Genomic DNA, 21,094 nt, shown 5'->3' on the forward strand with positions numbered 1-21,094 from the left:
AGTTCCAAAGACAAAGCTAGAGGTTGTCTCACCTCTATACCCATCCAAAACAATTGATTATACCCATCCAAAAACAATTGATTATACCCATCCAAAAACAATTTCATTGATTATACCCATCCAAAAACAATTATAAGAATTTTAAGCTTAAATTTACTGAGCACTCAGTGTGGGAATTGTGTGTTTTATACACTTGATCTCCTTTAATCCTCTGAACAATCTTATGAGGTATATACTGTTACAACCTCTGTTCTACAGGATTAGCAACCAGAGAGCTAGAGAGGTTAAGAGACTTACTCAGGGTTGGATGTGTGCCTCAGGCCACTCAGAAACCCTAGGTGAGAAGGTTCCTGGCTGTCCCAGGCAGCTTGTTTATCTGAGGAGGAGGTGGTGGAAGCCAGGCAAGGCTTAGATGGGGAGTGGCCTGAATGCCAGGGTAAGGGTTTGGCTTTTTCCTGGCTCCCCCAGCCAGGCCCCTGAGGGCAGAAACTATTGGAAGTTTATATCTAGGAAATACCAAGTGGGGTAGAGCTGAACAGGGCATGAGGGGAGGGATGTAAGGGTCCATATACCAGAGGCCACACCCATGCAGAAATACACCCTTTTACCTGGGTTCCTCCAGTGGGGAACAGAAGCCCTGTTTCTCTGAGCTTACACTGCAAACTCATCTATCTGTCCCCCAGGGGGACCAATCAGGGAACGTACTGAGTCATCATCTCTGGTGAGAGAGTATTTTTTTTTTTTTTTAATATATGAAATTTACTGTCAAATTGGTTTCCATACAACACCCAGTGCTCATCCCAAAAGGTGCCCTCCTCAATACCCATCACCCACCCTGCCCTCCCTCCCACCCCCCATTAACCCTCAATTTGTTCTCAGTTTTTAACAGTCTCTTATGCTTTGGCTTCTGGTGAGAGAGTTTTAAAAAGGGGACAACAGGTCCAAAATGGAGTCATTTGTGCTGAGCCAACATCACCAAACTGAGATTTAATGCCTGATTTAAGTCAGTTTCAACCTCTCCCAGGAGTAGAATCTTAAACTAGTCAATCTGGAATCACCTGGCCAGCACTAATGAGGTAATCTTCCGGAGAGACCCCTGCTGTCTCCTAAAGGAAAGTGGCCTTGCCAGAAACAGCCCGCTCTTTGCTCATAACTTCCTTGTCCTGCCCCCTTTTACTTATAAAAGTCTTCCGTTTTGTACAGCTCCTTGGGGCTCCTTTCCATCTACTAAATGGTTTGCTGCTCCATTCAAATCAGTTTTTGCTCAAATAAACTCTCTTAACATTTTTCATATGCCTCAGTTTATCTTTTAGCAAGAGAGAGGGGAAGAAGAAGAAAGAAGAGAAAGGGAAGGAGAGAGGCAAGGACAAAGGTCCTTTAAGAATGTCAGGTAGAGTTTCCCCTGATGTGCCAAATACACGTCTTCTCCCTGTGGGTTCTGCAGCGATTGAGAAATACCTGTATCATTTTTTCTTGGTACCTGGGAAACAGGGTATTCACATGGGGGTTGCTAAGCTTCACGATTCTTCAGACTCAGAGTCTACTGCACTAATCTGTGCAATAAGCTGATGTTAGCACAGGGGCGCCTGGCTGGCTCAGTTGATTAAGTATCCGACTTTGACTCAGGTCATAATTTCACGGTCCATGGGTTTGAGCCCTGTGTTGGGCTCTGTGCTGACAGCTCAGAGCCTGGAACTTGCTTCAGATTCTGTGTCTCCCTCTCTCTCTGACCCTCCCCCATTCATGCTCTGTCTCTCTCTCTCTCAAAAATAAAACACAAAAAATTTTTAAAAAGATGGCATTAGCACAACATGTAGCATCCACATGTAAACCCCACCCCCTGCCTTCTGACCGCTGTCACTCCAGCACCCTCCATCCACACAGAGTCATATCACCATGAGTCATATAGCCATATGGCTTAGCTTGTGTTTCCCCAAAGTGTAGGACTTGCAGGAAAGGCTCATTTGCAGGTAGCTGATCCCAGAAAATAGGAGGGACCTGCCTGGGACAAGTAAACAGGGGAGGAGACAAAGCTGATCTAACTTGTGTTATTGAACTGGTTGCCACTGGAGGTAACCAGCGCAGTCCTGCTAGGGGAGCCTCTGAGGAACTGTATAGAATGCACCTCAAAATTGTTTGTCCAGGGCATGGGAGAGGAGACTATTTACTCACTAGCTCCCGTACTTCATTGGTCAAAGCTTGCCTCAGAGGTGGTAGTTCTCTGGCCCTACTAGCAGCAGGGCAGTCCTAGGGCAAAAACAAGAGACGTGAAGTGAGGTAAGGTGCCAACAGGTTACACCTGCATGCCAACTGGCTGCTGCAGAAATGATCAGAGCCAAAAGGTGGGAACAGAGGATGTAAAATGGGACAAAAATTCTGCCAGGGCCAGTGTACTATAGTTTGTATGCTGGAGAGCATAGAGCATTGCAGGGCTCTCAGGATCCTCACCACAGCCCCAATACCCCCTAGACACCATCTGATCCACTGACATGGGACAAATTGAGGCACTGAGAGCAGCAGGGTTTCACCAGAGGTCACCCACTGAGCCCCAAGACTTGAAACCAAAACCTGTATTTCCTGACTCCTCACTCCTCCAAATGTCTTAATGTTACTGGGCTTATATAGAAGTGATCTTCTCCGGGAAAGGGGCGGTCACCTGGCAGGCAGGGGAACACCTGCATTCCGGACCTCAGCTCCTGGGAATACAGGGAGAAATCTGTTTTTGGCAGAACGGTGTTAGAATGTGAACTCTCTGTTTTGTCTATCACCTTATTTCAGGTATCCAAGATAATATCTGGCTTATGGTAGGCACTCAATATATATGTGTTGATGAATGAATGAGTGATTTGTTGGCTGATAGAAACATGGTGCCACCTTGCGCTCCTCCCCTCTTATACGCAAGTAGAAGCAGTCTCCGCTTTGATGTGTATCTTCATGAGCACTGACATGTCTTTGTTCACTTATTGTAACTCAGGTCTGCTGAGTTTTGAACATTCTGTTCCCTCACCTCCTTTTCTCCTCTCATTTGCCAAGACTGCACCTGTCCTTCCCAGGCACATATCTCTCAGTAACTTCCATCAGATTGTTACACAGTTCACAGTGTTTCCTGCAACCTAAAGCACTACACCATTCCAGCTGGAAGGGCTGGGCTCTGGTGTCCCCCAAAGGGCAGCAATTTTGAGACAAAGGTCCTTAGTTAGCAGTCCTCATGGCAAAGCTCCTCTTGTGATCAGAAGCACATTGGAAGAAGTCCCCTATACTCTCTAGAGCCTCAGCTCAGGACAGAGGCTGCAGAGAAACCAACTTCCCTCCTGCCCCCTGCTCCATCTATACCCTCCACACTCCCCTCCCCTACATCCCATGCTTTTAAGACCAGCATCCTGTTAATAAACAAAATTCAGCTGAGTCAATTTGAAGATGTAATTTGCTTTATTAAATGATTTATGTGGAGAGCCTGGGTGGCTCAGTTGGTTAAGTGTCTGACTCTTGATTTCTGCTCAGGCCATGAATGATCTCACAATTTGTGAGTTCAGGCCCCACACTATCAGTGTGGAGCCTGCTTGGGATTCTCTCTCTCTCCCTTTCTCCCTGCCCATTCCCTGCCCACGTGATCATGCTCTCTCAAAATAAATAAATAAACTTAAGCAAATTAAGATAAATGATTCATGAATCAGGCAGCATCCCATCCAGCAAGCAGAGGGTAGCTCCAATGAGCTGCAGGAAAGGAAAAGTTTTTTAAAGACAGAGAGAAGGCACACACACAAAAAATGGTTAGCAAGGAATGCATTGTTTAGGCAAGGTGGCCCTCCTAAGGGGGAAAGGGTCCCTGAGAGGGTTGCCTCTAGGAAATCCCAATGCAGCTGATTAAAGGTTACATTTCTGAGGGGGTTGGAAACTGCAGCTAGGCTAGGTATTAAATCTTAGTTTACTGACATGGGACCCTAACTTAAGTGGCTCCATTATGATCCTGTGGTTTTCATTTTAACTCAGCCAGTTCTCAGCTCAGTACTCAGCCAAAGCAAGTCAGGATTGCTCATGAGCAAATACAAATCTAGGTGGAAGGAGGCAGGCAGATCATAAAAATCAGGAAGTCCCAGATGCCAGGACAGGGAACCATCTTCCTTGCTTCCCCTCCCCAACTCTGGACTCGCTTTGGGAAATGACTGTAGCAATGAAAAATATTCTAACCTGTTCACTGAAATCACAGTGGGTCCAGAGCATTGCCAGGCTCTCAGTGTCCTCACCCCAACTCTGTGTAGAAGGCTGTGTAACCAGGAGCAAGCAGAGAGGATGGGGATATGTCGAGAGCATTGGACTTTTTAAAGCTCTCCAGGCGATTCCGATGTGCAGCCAAGATGGAGAAAGAGTGTTTTAGACACAATTCTTTTCCTGAATGTAATCTGACCTCACCTCTCCCTTGTCAAGGAGTTTTATACTCGCCACTCCCTCAGTTGGCCTGACATCCCTGGGAAATTGAGGTAGAGGTCAGGTTGAGGTTGGTGGTGAATTTTGGTCCCCCTATCAAACAGCAGCTGCTGGGACCTGCCCACAGGGGATGCCAACAGCATCATCCAGAAGGGCGCCAGTGGGGCATTTCCCATATATTTTGCACTGGCCACTTAACTTTTACTCTCCTTCTCCTCCCCACATCCCCTACCATAGCAGCCAATCCTTGCAACATCCATTCAACAAACAAGTATTTATTAAGTGCCACTTTGTGCTGGTGCTGGGGAAGCAGAGAGGAGCCTCCCTTGAAGGTTTATGGAGTGGCTGGTAGCAGGGCGGTGCAGTGAGCGCACATTGCCAGTGTTCTCTCAACTTCCACAAAACTCAGCACCTACTGAACCCTCAAGGTAGTCCATTCTTTCATTTATACACCTGATCATGCATTCACTGAATGCTTATGGCTTGTCTGTCCCGGCTCAGCCAAGCAAAGTGAGGGAAGAGACAAGCTCGGTCTTCAGGCTTGCAGCAGAATGGGAAGATTTCAGGAGAAGCCAATCCCTCAGCTGCTGCAAAGGAGAAAGTGAAGAAATCAGGGAAGAGCTGCAGGCTAAGTTGGCAGATTTAGAAGACTGGCTCTAACTGGTGTTTCTGAGGTGGAGGACAGGTATGGAAGGAAGGGCTATTGGGGAGCATTTGGATAAAGGCAGAATCTCATTGTTTCCGTCTCCTTAACATGTGCATGCTTGGATAGAGGGTTCTCACCACATTTTTCCTTACAGCTAAAGTTTTCTACTGGGCCCTCGAGGGCCAGTGGGTGGAAGTTCCAGGGAGGCATATTTTGACTTCCAAGAATCACACTGCCAAGGCATCTGGAAGCATAGATGGTAGGGTCAGGAGTTGACTACTGCCCAGTCTCCTTGTGGTGGCCACACGATGGCTTGTCTTTGGCTCTAGAAGTGTGAGTGGTTGCTAGATTTCAGCCAGGGAGTAGAGAGTGATAAATTGGCCCATGTTTGTGGCAGGACAAGGTATATAGGACCTCTGAGGCCTAGGAAACATCCATCCTGCTGGTCTTCTCTCTGACTTCCTCTTCCTGATTGTGAACCCGGACACCAAGCTCCTCCTACCCCAGTCCAGCTCAGAACCACTGCATATACACAGAGGGAGAAATCTTCCTAGAACTCACCTTTGACTACACATTTTCCTGTTTCAGCCCCATTCAATAGCTACCTCTATGAGGCTCCAGTGATGCTATTTCTTCCCCTTCGTTCAGCCCAAAAACCTGGGAATGGTATTCTCCAGCCTTTAGGTTTCCATTGTTGCTAGTCTCTGGCTGCCATTTTATACCTTGTTTGATTTCTTAACATTGCCTACCCCTCTGAAAGGAGCCTGATGCAAGTCTCTTCATCTGAAACATCTGCACAGGGATACTGACTATTCCAACCCTAGAGTGGAGGGAGAAACATCAGACTCTCCACATGCAAGTCTGGGGCCTGGGACAAGCTTATTCTTCAACAGAACCCTGGCCTGGGGAACTGAGAGTTGCCATTGCCTTACTGTGAGACCTTGGACAATTCCCTGCCCCTCTCTGGTCCTAAGAGACTTGGTCCATCAATCCAGGAGTAATTAGATTTCATGACCTTCCTCATTGCCCTCGAAGTGTAATACTCTATGGTCTTAAGTGTCAAGTTTGTACTAGGATCTTGGGAGTAGAGTTGGCCTTTTTCTGACCTAGGATCTCCCTTCTGGGGCTAGAACCTTGTCCCTGAAGATCCCTCACAAAAAAAAAAAAAAAAAGACTCAAAGCATTATGAGCCTGGCATGAATGCAAGGCCTCCCAGAGGTCCATCCTGAAGAAGACAGTGAAGCTTTCTTGTGAGAAAGCACAAGCAAGCTGAACCTTAGTTTCATTATCTGGCAAATGCGTATAAAGAGTGAGTAACTATGACCTCCTTGTTTGGGTTAAATGAGATAGTGTATAGAAAATTCCCAAGGAGGAGAGGGAAGATGGCGGCGTAGGAGAACGCTGGGCTCACTGTGCGTCCTGCTGATCACTTAGATTCCACCTACACCTGCCTACATAACCCAGAAAACCGCCAGAGGATTAGCAGAACGGAGTCTCTGGAGCCAAGCGCAGACGAGAGGCCCACGGAAGAGGGTAGGAAGGGCGGTGAGGCGGTGCACGCTCCATGGACTGGTGGGAGCGAGCCAGGGTGGAGGGGCGGCTCGCCTGCCAAGCAGAGCCCCCGAGTCTGGCTGGCAAAAGCGGAGGGGCCTGACGGACTGTGTTCTGACAGCAAGCGCGACTTAGCTTCCGGGAGGTCATAAGTTAACAGCTCTGCTCAGAAAGTGGGAATGCTGGAGGACAAAGGGAGGGAGAGCTGCTGAGCCCACGGACGACAGAGCTCAGTTTGGTGGGGAACAAAGGCGCTCGCCAGCACCATCTCCCCCGCCCATCCCCCAGCCAAAATCCCAAAGAGAACCAGTTCCTGCCAGGGAACTTGCTCGCTCCGCGCAAACACCCAACTCTGTGCTTCTGCGGAGCCAAACCTCCGGCAGCGGATCTGACTCCCTCCCGTGGCCACAGGGCCCCTCCTGAAGTGGATCACCAAAGGAGAAGCGAGCTAAGCCTGCCCCTCCTGCCCCCGTGCACCTTGCCTACCCACCCCAGCTAATACGCCAGATCCCCAGCACCACAAGCCTGGCAGTGTGCAAGTAGCCCAGATGGGCCATGCCACCCCACAGTGAATCCCGCCCCTAGGAGAGGGGAAGAGAAGGCACACACCAGTCTGACTGTGGCCCCAGCGGTGGGCTGGGGGCAGACATCAGGTCGGACCATGGCCCCGCCCACCAACTCCAGTTATACACCACAGCACAGGGGAAGTGCCCTGCAGGTCCTCACCACTCCAGGGACTATCCAAAATGACCAAACGGAAGAATTCCCCTCAGAAGAATCTCCAGGAAATAACAACAGCTAATGAACTGATCAAAAAGGATTTAAATAATATAACAGAAAGTGAATTTAGAATAATAGTCATAAAATTAATCGCTGGGCTTGAAAACAGTATAGAGGACAGCAGAGAATCTCTTGCTACAGAGATCAAGGGACTAAGGAACAGTCACGAGGAGCTGAAAAGCGCTTTAAACGAAATGCAAAACAAAATGGAAACGACGACAGCTCGGATTGAAGAGGCAGAGGAGAGAATAGGTGAACTAGAAGATAAAGTTATGGAAAAAGAGGAAGCTGAGAGAAAGAGAGATTAAAAAATCCAGGAGTACGAGGGAAAAATTAGAGAACTAAGTGATACACTAAAAAGAAATAATATACGCATAATTGGTATCCCAGAGGAGGAAGAGAGAGGGAAAGGTGCTGAAGGGGTACTTGAAGAAATTATAGCTGAGAACTTCCCTGACTGGGGAAGGAAAAAGGCATTGAAATCCAAGAGGCACAGAGAACTCCCTTCAGACGTAACTTGAATCGATCTTCTGCATGACATATCATAGCGAAACTGGCAAAATACAAGGATAAAGAGAAAATTCTGAAAGCAGCAAGGGATAAACGTGCCCTCACATATAAAGGGAGACCTATAAGACTCGTGACTGATCTCTCTTTTGAAACTTGGCAGGCCAGAAAGATTGGCACGCTATCTTCAGTGTGCTAAACAGAAAAAATATGCAGCCGAGAATCCTTTATCCAGCAAGTCTGTCATTTAGAATAGAAGGAGAGATAAAGGTCTTCCCAAACAAACAAAAACTGAAGGAATTTGTCACCACTAAACCAGCCCTACAAGAGATCCTAAGGGGGATCCTGTGAGACAAAGTACCAGAGACATCACTACAAGCATAAAACATACAGACATCACAATGACTCTAAACCCATATCTTTCTATAATAACACTGAATGTAAATGGATTAAATGCGCCAACCAAAAGACATAGGGTATCAGAATGGATAAAAAAACAAGACCCATCTATTTGCTGTCTACAAGAGACTCATTTTAGATCTGAGGACACCTTTAAATTGAGAGTGAGGGGATGGAGAACTATTTATCATGCTACTGGAAGCCAAAAGAAAACTGGAGTAGCCATACTTATATCAGACAAACTAGACTTTAAATTAAGGCTGTAACAAGAGATGAAGAAGGGCATTATATAATAATTACAGGGTCTATCCATCAGGAAGAGCTAACAATTATAAATGTCTATGCGCCGAATACCGGAGCCCCCAAATATATAAAACAATTACTCATAAACATAAGCAACCTTATTGATAAGAATGTGGTCATTGCAGGGGACTTTAACACCCCACTTACAGAAATGGAGAGATCATCTAGACACACGGTCAATAAAGAAACAAGGGCCCTGAATGATACATTGGATCAGATGGACTTGACAGATATATTTAGAACTCTGCATCCCAAAGCAACAGAATATACTTTCTTCTCGAGTGCACATGGAACATTCTCCAAGATAGATCATATACTGGGTCACAAAACAGCCCTTCATAAGTTTACAAGAATTGAAATTATACCATGCATACTTTCAGACCACAATGCTATGAAGCTTGAAATCAACCACAGGAAAAAGTCTGGAAAACCTCCAAAAGCATGGAGGTTAAAGAACACCCTACTAACGAATGAGTGGGTCAACCAGGCAATTAGAGAAGAAATTAAAAAATATATGGAAACAAATGAAAATGAAAATACAACAATCCAAACGCTTTGGGACGCAGCAAAGGCAGTCCTGAGAGGAAAATACATTGCAATCCAGGCCTATCTCAAGAAACAAGAAAAATCCCAAATAAAAAATCTAACAGCACACCTAAAGGAAATAGAAGCAGAACAGCAAAGGCAGCCTAAACCCAGCAGAAGAAGAGAAATAATAAAGATCAGAGCAGAAATAAACAATATAGAATCTAAAAAAACTGTAGAGCAGATCAACGAAACCACGAGTTGGTTTTTTGAAAAAATAAACAAAATTGACAAACCTCTAGCCAAGCTTCTCAAAAAGAAAAGGGAGATGACCCAAATAGATAAAATCATGAATGAAAATGGAATTATTACAACCAATCCCTCAGAGATACAAACAATTATCAGGGAATACTATGAAAAATTATATGCCAACAAATTGGACAACCTGGAAGAAATGGACAAATTCCTAAACACCCACACTCTTCCAAAACTCAATCAGGGGGAAATAGAAAGCTTGAACAGACCCATAACCAGCGAAGAAATTGAATCGGTTATCAAAAATCTCCCAACAATTAAGAGTCCAGGACCAGATGGCTTCCCAGAGGAGTTCTGCCAGACGTTTAAAGCAGAGATAATACCTATCCTTCTCAAGCTATTCCAAGAAATAGAAAGGGAAGGAAAACTTCCAGACTCATTCTATGAAGCCAGTATTACTTTGATTCCTAAACCAGACAGAGACCCAGTAAAAAAAGAGAACTACAGGCCAATATCCCTGATGAATATGGATGCAAAAATTCTCAATAGGATACTAGCAAATCGAATTCAACGGCATATAAAAAGAATTATTCACCATGATCAAGTGGGATTCATTCCTGGGATGCAGGGCTGGTTCAACATTCACAAATCGATCAACGTGATACATCACATTAACAAAAAAAAAAGAGAAGAACCATATGATCCTGTCAATCGATGCAGAAAAGGCCTTTGACAAAATCCAGCACCCTTTCTTAATAAAAACCCTTGAGAAAGTCGGGATAGAAGGAACATACTTAAAGATCATAAAAGCCATTTATGAAAAGCCCACAGCTAACATCATCCTCAACGGGGAAAAACTGAGAGCTTTTTCCATGAGATCAGGAACACAACAGGGATGCCCACTCTCACCGCTGTCGTTTAACATAGTGCTGGAAGTTCTAGCCTCAGCAATCAGACAACAAAAGGAAATCAAAGGCATCAAAATTGGCAAAGATGAAGTTAAGCTTTCGCTTTTTGCAGATGACATGATATTATACATGGAAAATCTGATAGACTCCACCAAAAGTCTGCTAGAACTGATACATGAATTCAGCAAAGTTGCAGGATACAAAATCAATGTATAGGAATCAGTTGCATGCTTATACACTAACAATGAAGCAACAGAAAGACAAATAAAGAAACTGATCCCATTCACAATTGCACCAAGAAGCATAAAATACCTAGGAATAAATCTAACCAAAGATGTAAAAGATCTGTATGCTGAAAACGATAGAAAGCTTATGAAGGTAATGAAGAAGATATAAAGAAATGGAAAGACATTCCCTGCTCATGGATTGGAAGAATAAATATTGTCAAAATGTCAATAGTACCCAAAGCTATCTACACATTCAATGCAATCCCAATCAAAATTGCACCAGCATTCTTCTCAAAACTAGAACAAGCAATCCTAAAATTCATATGGAACCACAAAAGGCCCCGAATAGCCAAAGTAATTTTGAAGAAGACCACCAAAGCAGGAGGCATCACAATCCCAGACTTTAGCCTCTACTACAAAGCTGTAATCATCAAGACAGCATGGTATTGGCACAAAAACAGACACATAGACCAGTGGAATAGAATAGAAACCCCAGAACTAGACCCACAAACGTATGGCCAACTCATCTTTGACAAAGCAGGAAAGAACACCCAATGGAAAAAGACAGTCTCTTTAACAAATGGTGCTAGGAGAACTGGACAGCAACATGCAGAAGGTTGAAACTAGACCACTTTCTCACACCATTCACAAAAATAAACTCAAAGTGGATAAAGGACCTGAATGTGAGACAGGAAACCATCAAAACCTTAGAGGAGAAAGCAGGAAAAGACCTCTCTGACCTCAGCCGTAGCAATCTCTTACTCGACACATCCCCAAAGGCAAGGGAATTAAAAGCAAAAATGAATTACTGGGACCTTATGAAGATAAAAAGCTTCTGCACAGCAAAGGAAACAACCAACAAAACTAAAAGGCAACCAACGGAATGGGAAAAGATATTTGCAAATGGCATATCGGACAAAGGGCTAGTATCCAAAATCTATAAAGAGCTCACCAAACTCCACACCTGAAAAACAAATAACCCAGTGAAGAAATGGGCAGAAAACATGAATAGACACTTCTCTAAAGAAGACATCTGGATGGCCAACAGGCACATGAAAAGATGTTCAACGTCTCTCCTTATCAGGGAAATACAAATCAAAACCACACTCAGATATCACCTCACGCCAGTCAGAGTGGCCAAAATGAACAAATCAGGAGACTATAGATGCTGGAGAGGATGTGGAGAAACGGGAACCCTCTTGCACTGTTGGTGGGAATGCAAATTGGTGCAGCCGCTATGGAAAGCAGTGTGGAGGTTCCTCAGAAAATTAAAAATAGACCTACCCTATGACCCAGCAATAGCACTGCTAGGAATTTATCCAAGGGATACAGGAGTACTGATGCATAGGGGCACTTGTACCCCAATGTTTATAGCAGCACTCTCAACAATAGCCAAATTATAGAAAGAGCCTAAATGTCCATCAACTGATGAATGGATAAAGAAATTGTGGTTTATATACACAATGGAATACTACGTGGCAATGAGAAAGAATGAAATATGGCCTTTTGTAGCAACGTGGATGGAACTGGAGAGTGTGATGCTAAGTGAAATAAGCCATACAGAGAAAGACAGATACCATATGGTTTCACTCTTATGTGGATCCTGAGAAACGTAACAGAAACCCATGGGGGAGGGGAAGGAAAAAAAAAAAGAGGTTAGAGTGGGAGAGAGCCAAAGCATAAGAGACTGTTAAAAACTGAGAACAAACTGAGGGTTGATGGGGGGTGGGAGGGAGGGGAGGGTGGGTGATGGGTATTGAGGAGGGCACCTTTTGGGATGAGCACTGGGTGTTGTATGGAAACCAATTTGACAATAAATTTCATATATTAAAAAAAAAAAAAAAAGAAAATTCCCAAAACATACAAAGTGCTTGTGTGAAAAGGAAGTCATTATTATGCTGATGATTATACCCAGAATTGCCTTTTGTTTTCTCCTCCAAGAAGCCAAGGAGGTATACACATTGCCTGGTCTCTTCAGCTGAGTTTTGGGAGGAGTCAGCCAGGCTGTCTCTCTGTTGCCTGTGACTTCTGGGGCTGCTGTCTCTGCCCTTTGGAGCTCAGCCCAGCCTGTGCTGCTGTTGGCTGTAGGGTGTGGCTGGGGGTGGGGGCTGGCAGGGTGCCATGTGCGCAGTATAAGGAAACCCCAGGGTTGCAGGAAGGAGGCCAGAGCCTTGGTGGCTGTAGCTGTAGCCATGCTTTCCATCTTGCTCTCCTTGAATCTCTCCCACCTGGGCCTGTGGGCATCTGGATTGATCTTGGTCTTAGGCTTCCTCAAGCTCATTCGTCTGCTGCTGCGGAGGCAGATGCTGGCCAGGGCTATGGATAGTTTCCCAGGACCCCCCACCCACTGGCTCTTCGGGCATGCCCTCGAGGTACGTGGGGCGACGGGTTGGAAAAAGGAAACAGCCTCCTTTCCTTCAGACGAGATCGGGCGTGTTCAGGATGGTATGGCCGTAGACTGCCTCCTTTCCTTCAGAGAATACAGCCTAACCCCCCAGCGGCTATGGAGGGAGCCCCTATGCTTGGGCAGGGGGTTAATGTCCTTGGAGCCACGGTTTCCATTCAGCTTCCCCACTGACTCCTCCCGTCACCTCTGCCTTCTGACCCAGCCTTGGGAGTGGGAATACTTCAGTGTTGGAACCCAAATAGGCCACAGACTCCTCATCATTCTCAGGCTCAAGATTCTGGTAAAACTCTGCTAAGGGCTCAGTGATAGCATTGGGGAAAACCACCTACAAAGTCCAGAAGAAGTAGGCTATCTTGTTTAGAGCTTAAGCACCATCCTCTTTGTTCTGTGCAGTGTAAAGATTTCCATTTTTAAGAAATTAAAAGTGAAAGCAGAGATGAGTCTGTTGCTTCTAGAGAGCATCTCCTGGAGCAATCCTGGAGAGACCCCTCTACCCTGGAGCATCTAAGTGATTGGTGCACCCACAGATGGGGTTCTCTCTGTCATGTCTGTGGGCTAACTTGGAGCCATGGCATCTTCCTGGGTCCAAATCCTGGCTTGTCCTCCCCAGTTACCTCAGGGTGCTGGGGACGACCTTAGCACCTATTGTTAGGAACATTCCCTGCCTTCATCGGATTGAGACCAGAGTTTTCTGAACATAGGGCAAGGGACACCTGCATTGGAATCAACTGGGAGAAGCAGATTCCTTGGCCCCCAGTCTCTGGAGAGCCTAATTAGCATATTTGAACTGGTGGTCTGAATTTATTTAATTTTATTTTTTTATTATTATTTTTTCCATTTTTAATTTTCTTAATATGAAATTTATTGTCAAATTGGTTTCCATACAATACCCAGTGCTCATCCCAAAAGGTGCCCTCTTTAATACCCATCACTCACTCTCCCCTCCCTCCCACCCCCCATCTACCCTCAGTTTGTTCTCAGTTTTTAAGAGTCTCTTATGCTTAGGCTCTCTCCCTCTCTAACCTCTTTTTTTTTTTCCTTCCCCTCCCCCATGGGTTTCTGTTACGTTTCTCAGGATCCGTATAAGAGTGAACACATATGGTATCTGTCTTTCTCTGTATGACTTATTTCACTTAGCATCACACTCTCCAGTTCCATCCATGTTGCTACAAAAGGCCATATTTCATTCTTTCTCATTGCCACGTAGTATTCCATTGTGTATATAAACCACAATTTCTTTATCCATTCATCAGTTGATGGACATTTAGGCTCTTTCCATAATTTGGCTATTGTTGAGAGTGCTGCTATAAACATTGGGGTACAGTGCCTCTATGCATCAGCAGTCCTGTATCCCTTGAGTAAATTCCTAGCAGTGCTATTGCTGGGTCATAGGGTAGGTCTATTTTTAATTTTTTGAGGAACCTCCACACTGTTTTCCAGAGCGGCTGTACCAGTTTGCATTCCCACGAACAGTGCAGGAGGGTTCCCATTTCTCCACACCCTCTCCAGCATCTATACTGGCGTGAGGTGATATCTGAGTGTGGTTTTGATTTGTACTTCCCTGATGAAGAGCAACGTTGAACATCCTTTCATGTGCTTGTTGGCCATCTGGATGTCTTCTTTAGAGAAGTGTCTATTCATGTTTTCTGCCCATTTCTTCACTGGGTTATTTGTTTTTCGGGTGTGGAGTTTGGTGAGCTCTTTATAGATTTTGGATACTAGCCCTTTGTCTGATATGCCATTTGCAAATATCTTTTCCCATTCCGTTGGTTGCCTTTTAGTTTGGGTGATTGTTTCCTTTGCTGTGCAGAAGCTTTTAATCTTCATAAGGTCCCAGTAATTCATTTTTGCTTTTAATTCCCTTGCCTTTGGGGTTGTGTCAAGTAAGAAATTGCTGTGGCTGAGGTCAGAGAGATTTTTTCCTGATTTCTCCTCTAGGGTTTTGATGGTTTCCTGTCTCACATTCAGGTCCTTTATCCATTTTGAGTTTGTTTTTGTAAATGGTGTAAGAAAGTGGTCTAGTTTCATCCTTCTGCATGTTGCTGTCCAGTTCTCCCAGCACCATTTGTTAAAGAGACTGTCTTTTTTCCATTGGATATTCTTTCCTGCTTTGTCAAAGATGAGTTGGCCATACTTCTGTGGGTCTAGTTCTGGGGTTTCTATTCTATTCCATTGGTCTATGTGTCTGTTTTTGTACCAATACCATGATATCTTGATGATTACAGCTTTGTAGTAGAGGCTAAAGTCTGGGATTGTGATGCTTCCTGCTTTGGTCTTCTTCTTCAAAATTACTTTGGCTATTCGGGGCCTTTTGTGGTTCCATATGAATTTTAGGATTGCTTGTTCTAGTTTTGAGAAGAATTCTGGTGCAATTTTGATTGGGATTGCATTGAATGTGTAGATAGCTTTGGGTAGTATTGACATTTTGACAATATTTATTCTTCCAACCCATGAGCACGGAATGTCTTTCCATTTCTTTATATCTTCTTCAATTTCCTTCATAAGCTTTCTATCATTTTCAACATACAGATCTTTTACATCTTTGGTTAGATTTATTCCTAGGTATTTTATGCTTCTTGGTGCAATTGTGAATGGGATCAGTTTCTTTATTTGTCTTTCTGTTGCCTCATTATTAGTGTATAAGAATGCAACTGATTTCTGTACATTGATTTTGTATCCTGCAACTTTGCTGAATTCATGTATCAGTTCTAGCAGACTTTTGGTGGAGTCTGTCAGATTTTCCATGTATAATATCATGTCATCTGCAAAAAGTGAAAGCTTAACTTCATCCTTGCCAATTTTGATGCCTATTTATTTATCTTAATTAAACTTTTTTTTTCACCAGGTTTATCCATGTTGTTGAATATGGCAGAATTTCCTTCATTAAGTTAAATTTAAAAAAAAGAAGTGTAGTTCCCATCTTTTACCATATGAAGTTATTACAGTATTATTGAGTATATTCCCTATGCTGTACTTTTCATTCCATGGCTTACTTATTTTATAACTGAAGATTGTACCTCTTAATGCCCCTCACCTATTTTGCTCATCCCTTCACTCCTCTTCCCTTTGGAAACCATTATTTTTTTCTCTATTGTTACGAGTTAATTTCTCTTTTTGTTGCCATTTGTTTGTTTTTTAGATTCCAAATGGTGAAATCATATGGCATGTGTTTATCTCTTTCTGACTCATTTCACTTAGCATAATTCTTTCTTTCTTTCTTTCTTTCTTTCTTTCTTTCTTTCTTTCTTTCTTTCTTTCTTTTTAATATATGAAATTTACTGTCAAATTGGTTTCCATACAACACCCAGTGCTCATCCCAAAAGGTGCCCTCCTCAATACCCATCACCCACCCTCCCATCCCTCCCACCCCCCATCAACCCTCAGTTTGTTCTCAGTTTTTAACAGTCTCTTATGCTTTGGCTCTCTCCCACTCTAACCTCTTTTTTTTTTTCCTTCCCCTCCCCCATGGGTTTCTGTTACGTTTCTCAGGATCCACATAAGAGTGAAAACATACGGTATCTGTCTTTCTCTGTATGGCTTATTTCACTTAGCATCACACTCTCCAGTTCCATCCACGTTGCTACAAAAGGCCATATTTCATTCTTTCTCATTGCCACGTAGTATTCCATTGTGTATATGAACCACAATTTCTTTATCCATTCATCAGTTGATGGACATTTAGGCTCTTTCCATAATTTGGCTATTGTTGAGAGTGCTGCTATAAACATTGGGGTACAAGTGCCCCTATGCATCAGTACTCCTGTATCCCTTGGATAAACTCCTAGCAGTGCTGTTGCTGGGTCATAGGGTAGGTCTATTTTTAATTTTCTGAGGAACCTCCACACTGCTTTCCAGAGCGGCTGCACCAATTTGCATTCCCACCAACAGTGCAAGAGGGTTCCCGTTTCTCCACATCCTCTCCAGCATCTGTAGTCTCCTGATTTGTTCATTTTGGCCACTCTGACTGGCGTGAGGTGATATCTGAGTGTGGTTTTGATTTGTATTTCCCTGATAAGGAGCGACGTTGAACATCTTTTCATGTGCCTGTTGGCCATCCGGATGTCTTCTTTAGAGAAGTGTCTATTCATGTTTTCTGCCCATTTCTTCACTGGGTTATTTGTTTTTCAGGTGTGGAGTTTGATGAGCTCTTTATAGATTTTGGATACTAGCCCTTTGTCCGATATGTCATTTAGCATAATACTTTCTAAGTCCATCCATATTATCATGAATGGCAAGATTTCATTCTTTTTTATGGCTGAGTAATATTCCATTATATATATATATATATATATATATATATATATATATATATATATATATATATATATATCTTCTTTATCCATTCATCTATTAATGGACACTTGGGTTGCTTCTATGTCCTGGCCATTGTAAATAATGCTGCAATAAACATTGGGGTCATATATCTTTTTGAATTAGTGTTTTCGTTTTCCTTTGGTAAATATCCAGAAGTGCAATTGCTAAATTGTACAGTACTTCTATTTTTATTTTTTTCAGGAATCTCCAAACTGTTTTCCATAGTTACTGTACCAACATACGTTCCCACTAACAGTGCATGAGAGATCCCTTTTCTCTACATCCTTGCCAAGAGTTACTATTTCCTCTCTTTTGACATTAACCATTCTGAGAGGTGTGAGGTGATTTCTCATTGTGATTTTGATTTGCATTTCCCTGATGAGGAGTGTTGTTGAACATCATTTCATGTGTCTGTTGGCCATCTGTATGTCTTCTTTGGAAAAATGTCTGCACAGGTCCTCTGCCCATTTTTAAATTGGATTGTAGTCTGTTTGTTGGTTGGTTGTTTTGTTGTAGTTGTTGATATGTAGGAATTTATATATTTAGGAGAAGAGGCTGAATTTAAAAGCCTCTCCAAGTGTTTGTTGTTGTGCATCCAGGTTTGGGAACTCAGGTATAAATGCCAGAGATTAAGGCTCCTGCCTCCTGAATACCCATTTCCTTTTCACTGTGTTAGGGATTGCCTCTCCTCCATGATTCTGGGAATGAGCTTGACCTCCAGGTAAGGACTGTCCAGACTTAACCTTTCCCCTACAAATAACTACCCTCTCAGGATGGCTTAGTAACCTACATACATCCTGGAGAAACCCAGGAAAGGAAAGGATAGGTTGGGAAGCTGAATCAGACCCAGGCCCTGCTCTCAAAGAGCCTGCTGTCTAGAGGGAAAACAGACACCAGGGCCTTTCCTGCCCCAGGTTGAGTGGGATGCCTAAACAGGATTTTGCATCAGTGTGTACTCTGTATCTCTATATCATTGCTCTGTATCTCTATATCATTGTCCCATTGGGTTGTCATCTTCTGTTTTCTTGTTCATCTTGCCCACCAGACCATGACTGCTGGAGGATGGAGATCTACTCTGATTCATTTCTGTACCCTCAGGATCCATCACACAGCCTGGCACAGAGTGGACATCACTGAATGAACAAACAGTGAATGTTGGGGAACAGGGAGGGTTTTGATAGAGGAGACAGTGATGGAGAAGACAAGTGGTGAGACCAGTGGGTTAAGGAGAGGCTTTGCTGAGTACAGAAGGAGGTCATGGGAAGGTCAACCCTAATGGAGGTGTGAAAGGCATTTAGGGAGACCTTCAATCCCTTGCCTCTCACTTCCTTTCACTTCTATTTGCCTCCACCAAAGCTAGGCTTGCCCTAGGCCCGTAGGCCTCCCTAGCCCAGGGACTTGCTCCCCTATCTCATGTCAGAGCTGGATGCCCTCCTCCCCCCAAATGCCCCTGTCCCCCACCTTGAGATGTATAGAGGGCTTGGAGCACAGCTTAGCTCTGGCTTCTTGGCTCTTACACAAGAATCTGGAGGGCCTTGGCACCAGGAAGAAAGAACAAGTGTTGGAGGGGAGGTTCTTTTGGGCCTACAAAGGTTTCCTGGGGAACCATGGCAGGCCTAACACCTCTACATTCCTCTGGGGTTTGGCACCTCTGCTATGTTGGATCCACACGTGAGCCTGAGGGATGGGAGGGTAAGGGTAGGGATGTTTTTCCAAACCAAGATGAGGAAATTGAGGTTCAGGAAAGGGGAGGTATTTGCCTATGTCCATATAGTAGCTCAGGAAATGAGACAAGGCTGGGTGCAGGACTTGTGCCTTTTCATGCAGGACATGATCTTTCCATACAAAGTGACTGCAAGTTTGATTCCTAGCCTAGTGATTGTGGAAGTAGGAAAGGAAGGGCAGGAGGTGGGGCAGAGCTGTCCATCAGGATTAACTTCTCCTTTTATTTTATTTTTTAAGTTTTTTAAAAATTTTTTAAAAAATTCGATTCGTGGCTCAAACTCATAAGCTGTGAAATCATGACCTGAGCTGAAGTTGGACGCCTAACTGACTGAGCCACCCACGTGTGCCTAAGATTTTTTTTAACATTTATTCATTTTTGAGAGACATAGAGCACAAGTGGGGGTAGGGCAGAGACAGAGGGAGATACAGAATCTGAAGCAGGCTCTAGGGTCTGAACTGTCAGCACAGAGCCCGACGTGGGGCTTGAACTCACAAACCGTGACATAATGACCTGAGCCAAAGTCGGATGCCCAACCAACTGAGCCACCCAGGCACCCCTTGATTTTTCCTTTTTTATCTCTGATTACAGTCTAGAGGCCCTGGACACATCTGCCTATCATCCTATTCAATTCTCACAATGTGTCCCCTTGAAGTGGGATCATGTCTTATTCTTCCAGGGTCCCCCTTCTTCTACTCTGGGGCCCAGAGAGGATCTTGCATATAGTAGGTGCCATGTCATGTTGTTGGTCTGAGGTTGGGAGGGGCTGGAGAATCTGGACTGTTGTGAGGGGGAAGAGGGGAGAATGCCAGCTCCAAGCCCAGGAACAGTGATCCCCTGGGACTGCATAGTCCTCCTCCCTGGCCTTGCTCATCACTGGGGCAGTGCCCCTGACCTTGTATTGTGAAGTGAAGGGCCCTGGCTGGAGTCTGGGGCCCTGGCTCATTTTTATTCAGTTGATGGGCCTTCACTGTGCTTCTTGTCTGTGCTTCCCTTTCCTCGTCGACAATATGGAGATAAGCATTTTTACATTGTTGGGTTAGTAGAGGATCAGAAAAGATAAAATATAGATAGATACTTTGCAAAGTGCTGGGCAGATGTCAGCTGTTAAACCCCTGTGGAGAGATTCTTGCTGCAAAACACACTGAGGCATTGGTTTCTTTCATCCTCTTCCTTTCTCCAAAATCAACCCAGTCTTTGGGAGTCAGATAAGGTTCTTCTTTTCTCAAACAGCTGGTGTTATCTGATCAACAACTCTGGGTCTTGCCCTCTGCTGAGGGCAGAGGATAAAGCAATGAGATTAGAGCCAGCCTTAGAGTGACCTGGTCTGTAAGAGAGACAGATAACACAACACAGTGTCCAGCCTGGGCAGGGGATGCTGAAGTGAGTCCCGAGAGATCTAGATGCAGCAGCCTATGGAAGTGAGGAAGGAAGGGTGGAAGACACTACCTGTGTAGGGGCACAGCAGCTGGAAAGAGCATCGAGTGTGTAGGAAATTAATTTGTTCAACAAATACTTCTTTCTCTAGGTCTAGTATGTTCATGGCTGTTCACTTCTGGAGTTCTGAGGGGGGAGGACAGAAGCAAGAGGATGAAGCCAGAAGAGGGCAGGTGCAGATCACATAGGACCTTGTAGGCCACATCAAAAGGCTTTATTCTGAGCGCAATGGGGAACCATTGAAGGGATTCAAGTCAGGAAGTGATGAGCTCAGATTTGTGTGAACTCTGGCTTTGGGATGGTGGCTAGATTGGCAGAGACCAAAAAGGAGGCAGGAAGAGCAGGACAGGGCTGAGGCTCCCATCCAAGCAGATGTTAGTTGAATGACATGTTAGTGACATGGGGAGGAGTATGAGGTAGAGCAGGCTGTCCTGGCATTGAGGGCATGGCAGAAGCTGGCAGTAAGGCCTCCTCCACAGCCAGATGTAATGGTGTCAGTGAGGTCCCCTGTATGCACTAGGAAAAGGGGAGCTTTGTTAAACTGTGGCATTAATACAGCTGGATAAGAACCAAATTTAGAAAAGTCACCTAAAGAGAGAAAAGGTCTCCTTGAGCCACAAGACTGGACTGTAACCAGGAGGAATGAATTTCTGTGTCTAAGTGTAAAAATGTGGGGATTTGAGACCC

At 44.4% G+C, this 21,094-nt stretch overlaps 1 protein-coding gene across 4 annotated transcripts in view; it reads left to right on the forward strand.

Annotated features, from left to right (window-relative positions):
* The window catches only part of LOC102969034 (cytochrome P450 4B1), a 64,721-nt gene that overhangs the window by 31,449 nt on the left and 12,178 nt on the right, over positions 1 to 21,094 (forward strand). For 2 of the 4 annotated variants that reach the window (XM_015535333.2, XM_042997015.1), the window contains exon 1: positions 12,669 to 12,898. The exons of the other annotated variants lie outside the window; for them this stretch is intronic. In XM_015535333.2, the coding sequence (XP_015390819.2) occupies positions 12,719 to 12,898 (180 nt within the window). In that variant the 5' untranslated portion in view covers positions 12,669 to 12,718. Of the gene's footprint in view, positions 1 to 12,668; positions 12,899 to 21,094 lie in introns of those variants that run through there. 4 annotated transcript variants of the gene reach the window in all.

Source organism: Panthera tigris, chromosome C1 (genome assembly GCF_018350195.1).
Source record: "Panthera tigris isolate Pti1 chromosome C1, P.tigris_Pti1_mat1.1, whole genome shotgun sequence".
Lineage (NCBI taxonomy): Eukaryota > Metazoa > Chordata > Mammalia > Carnivora > Felidae > Panthera > Panthera tigris.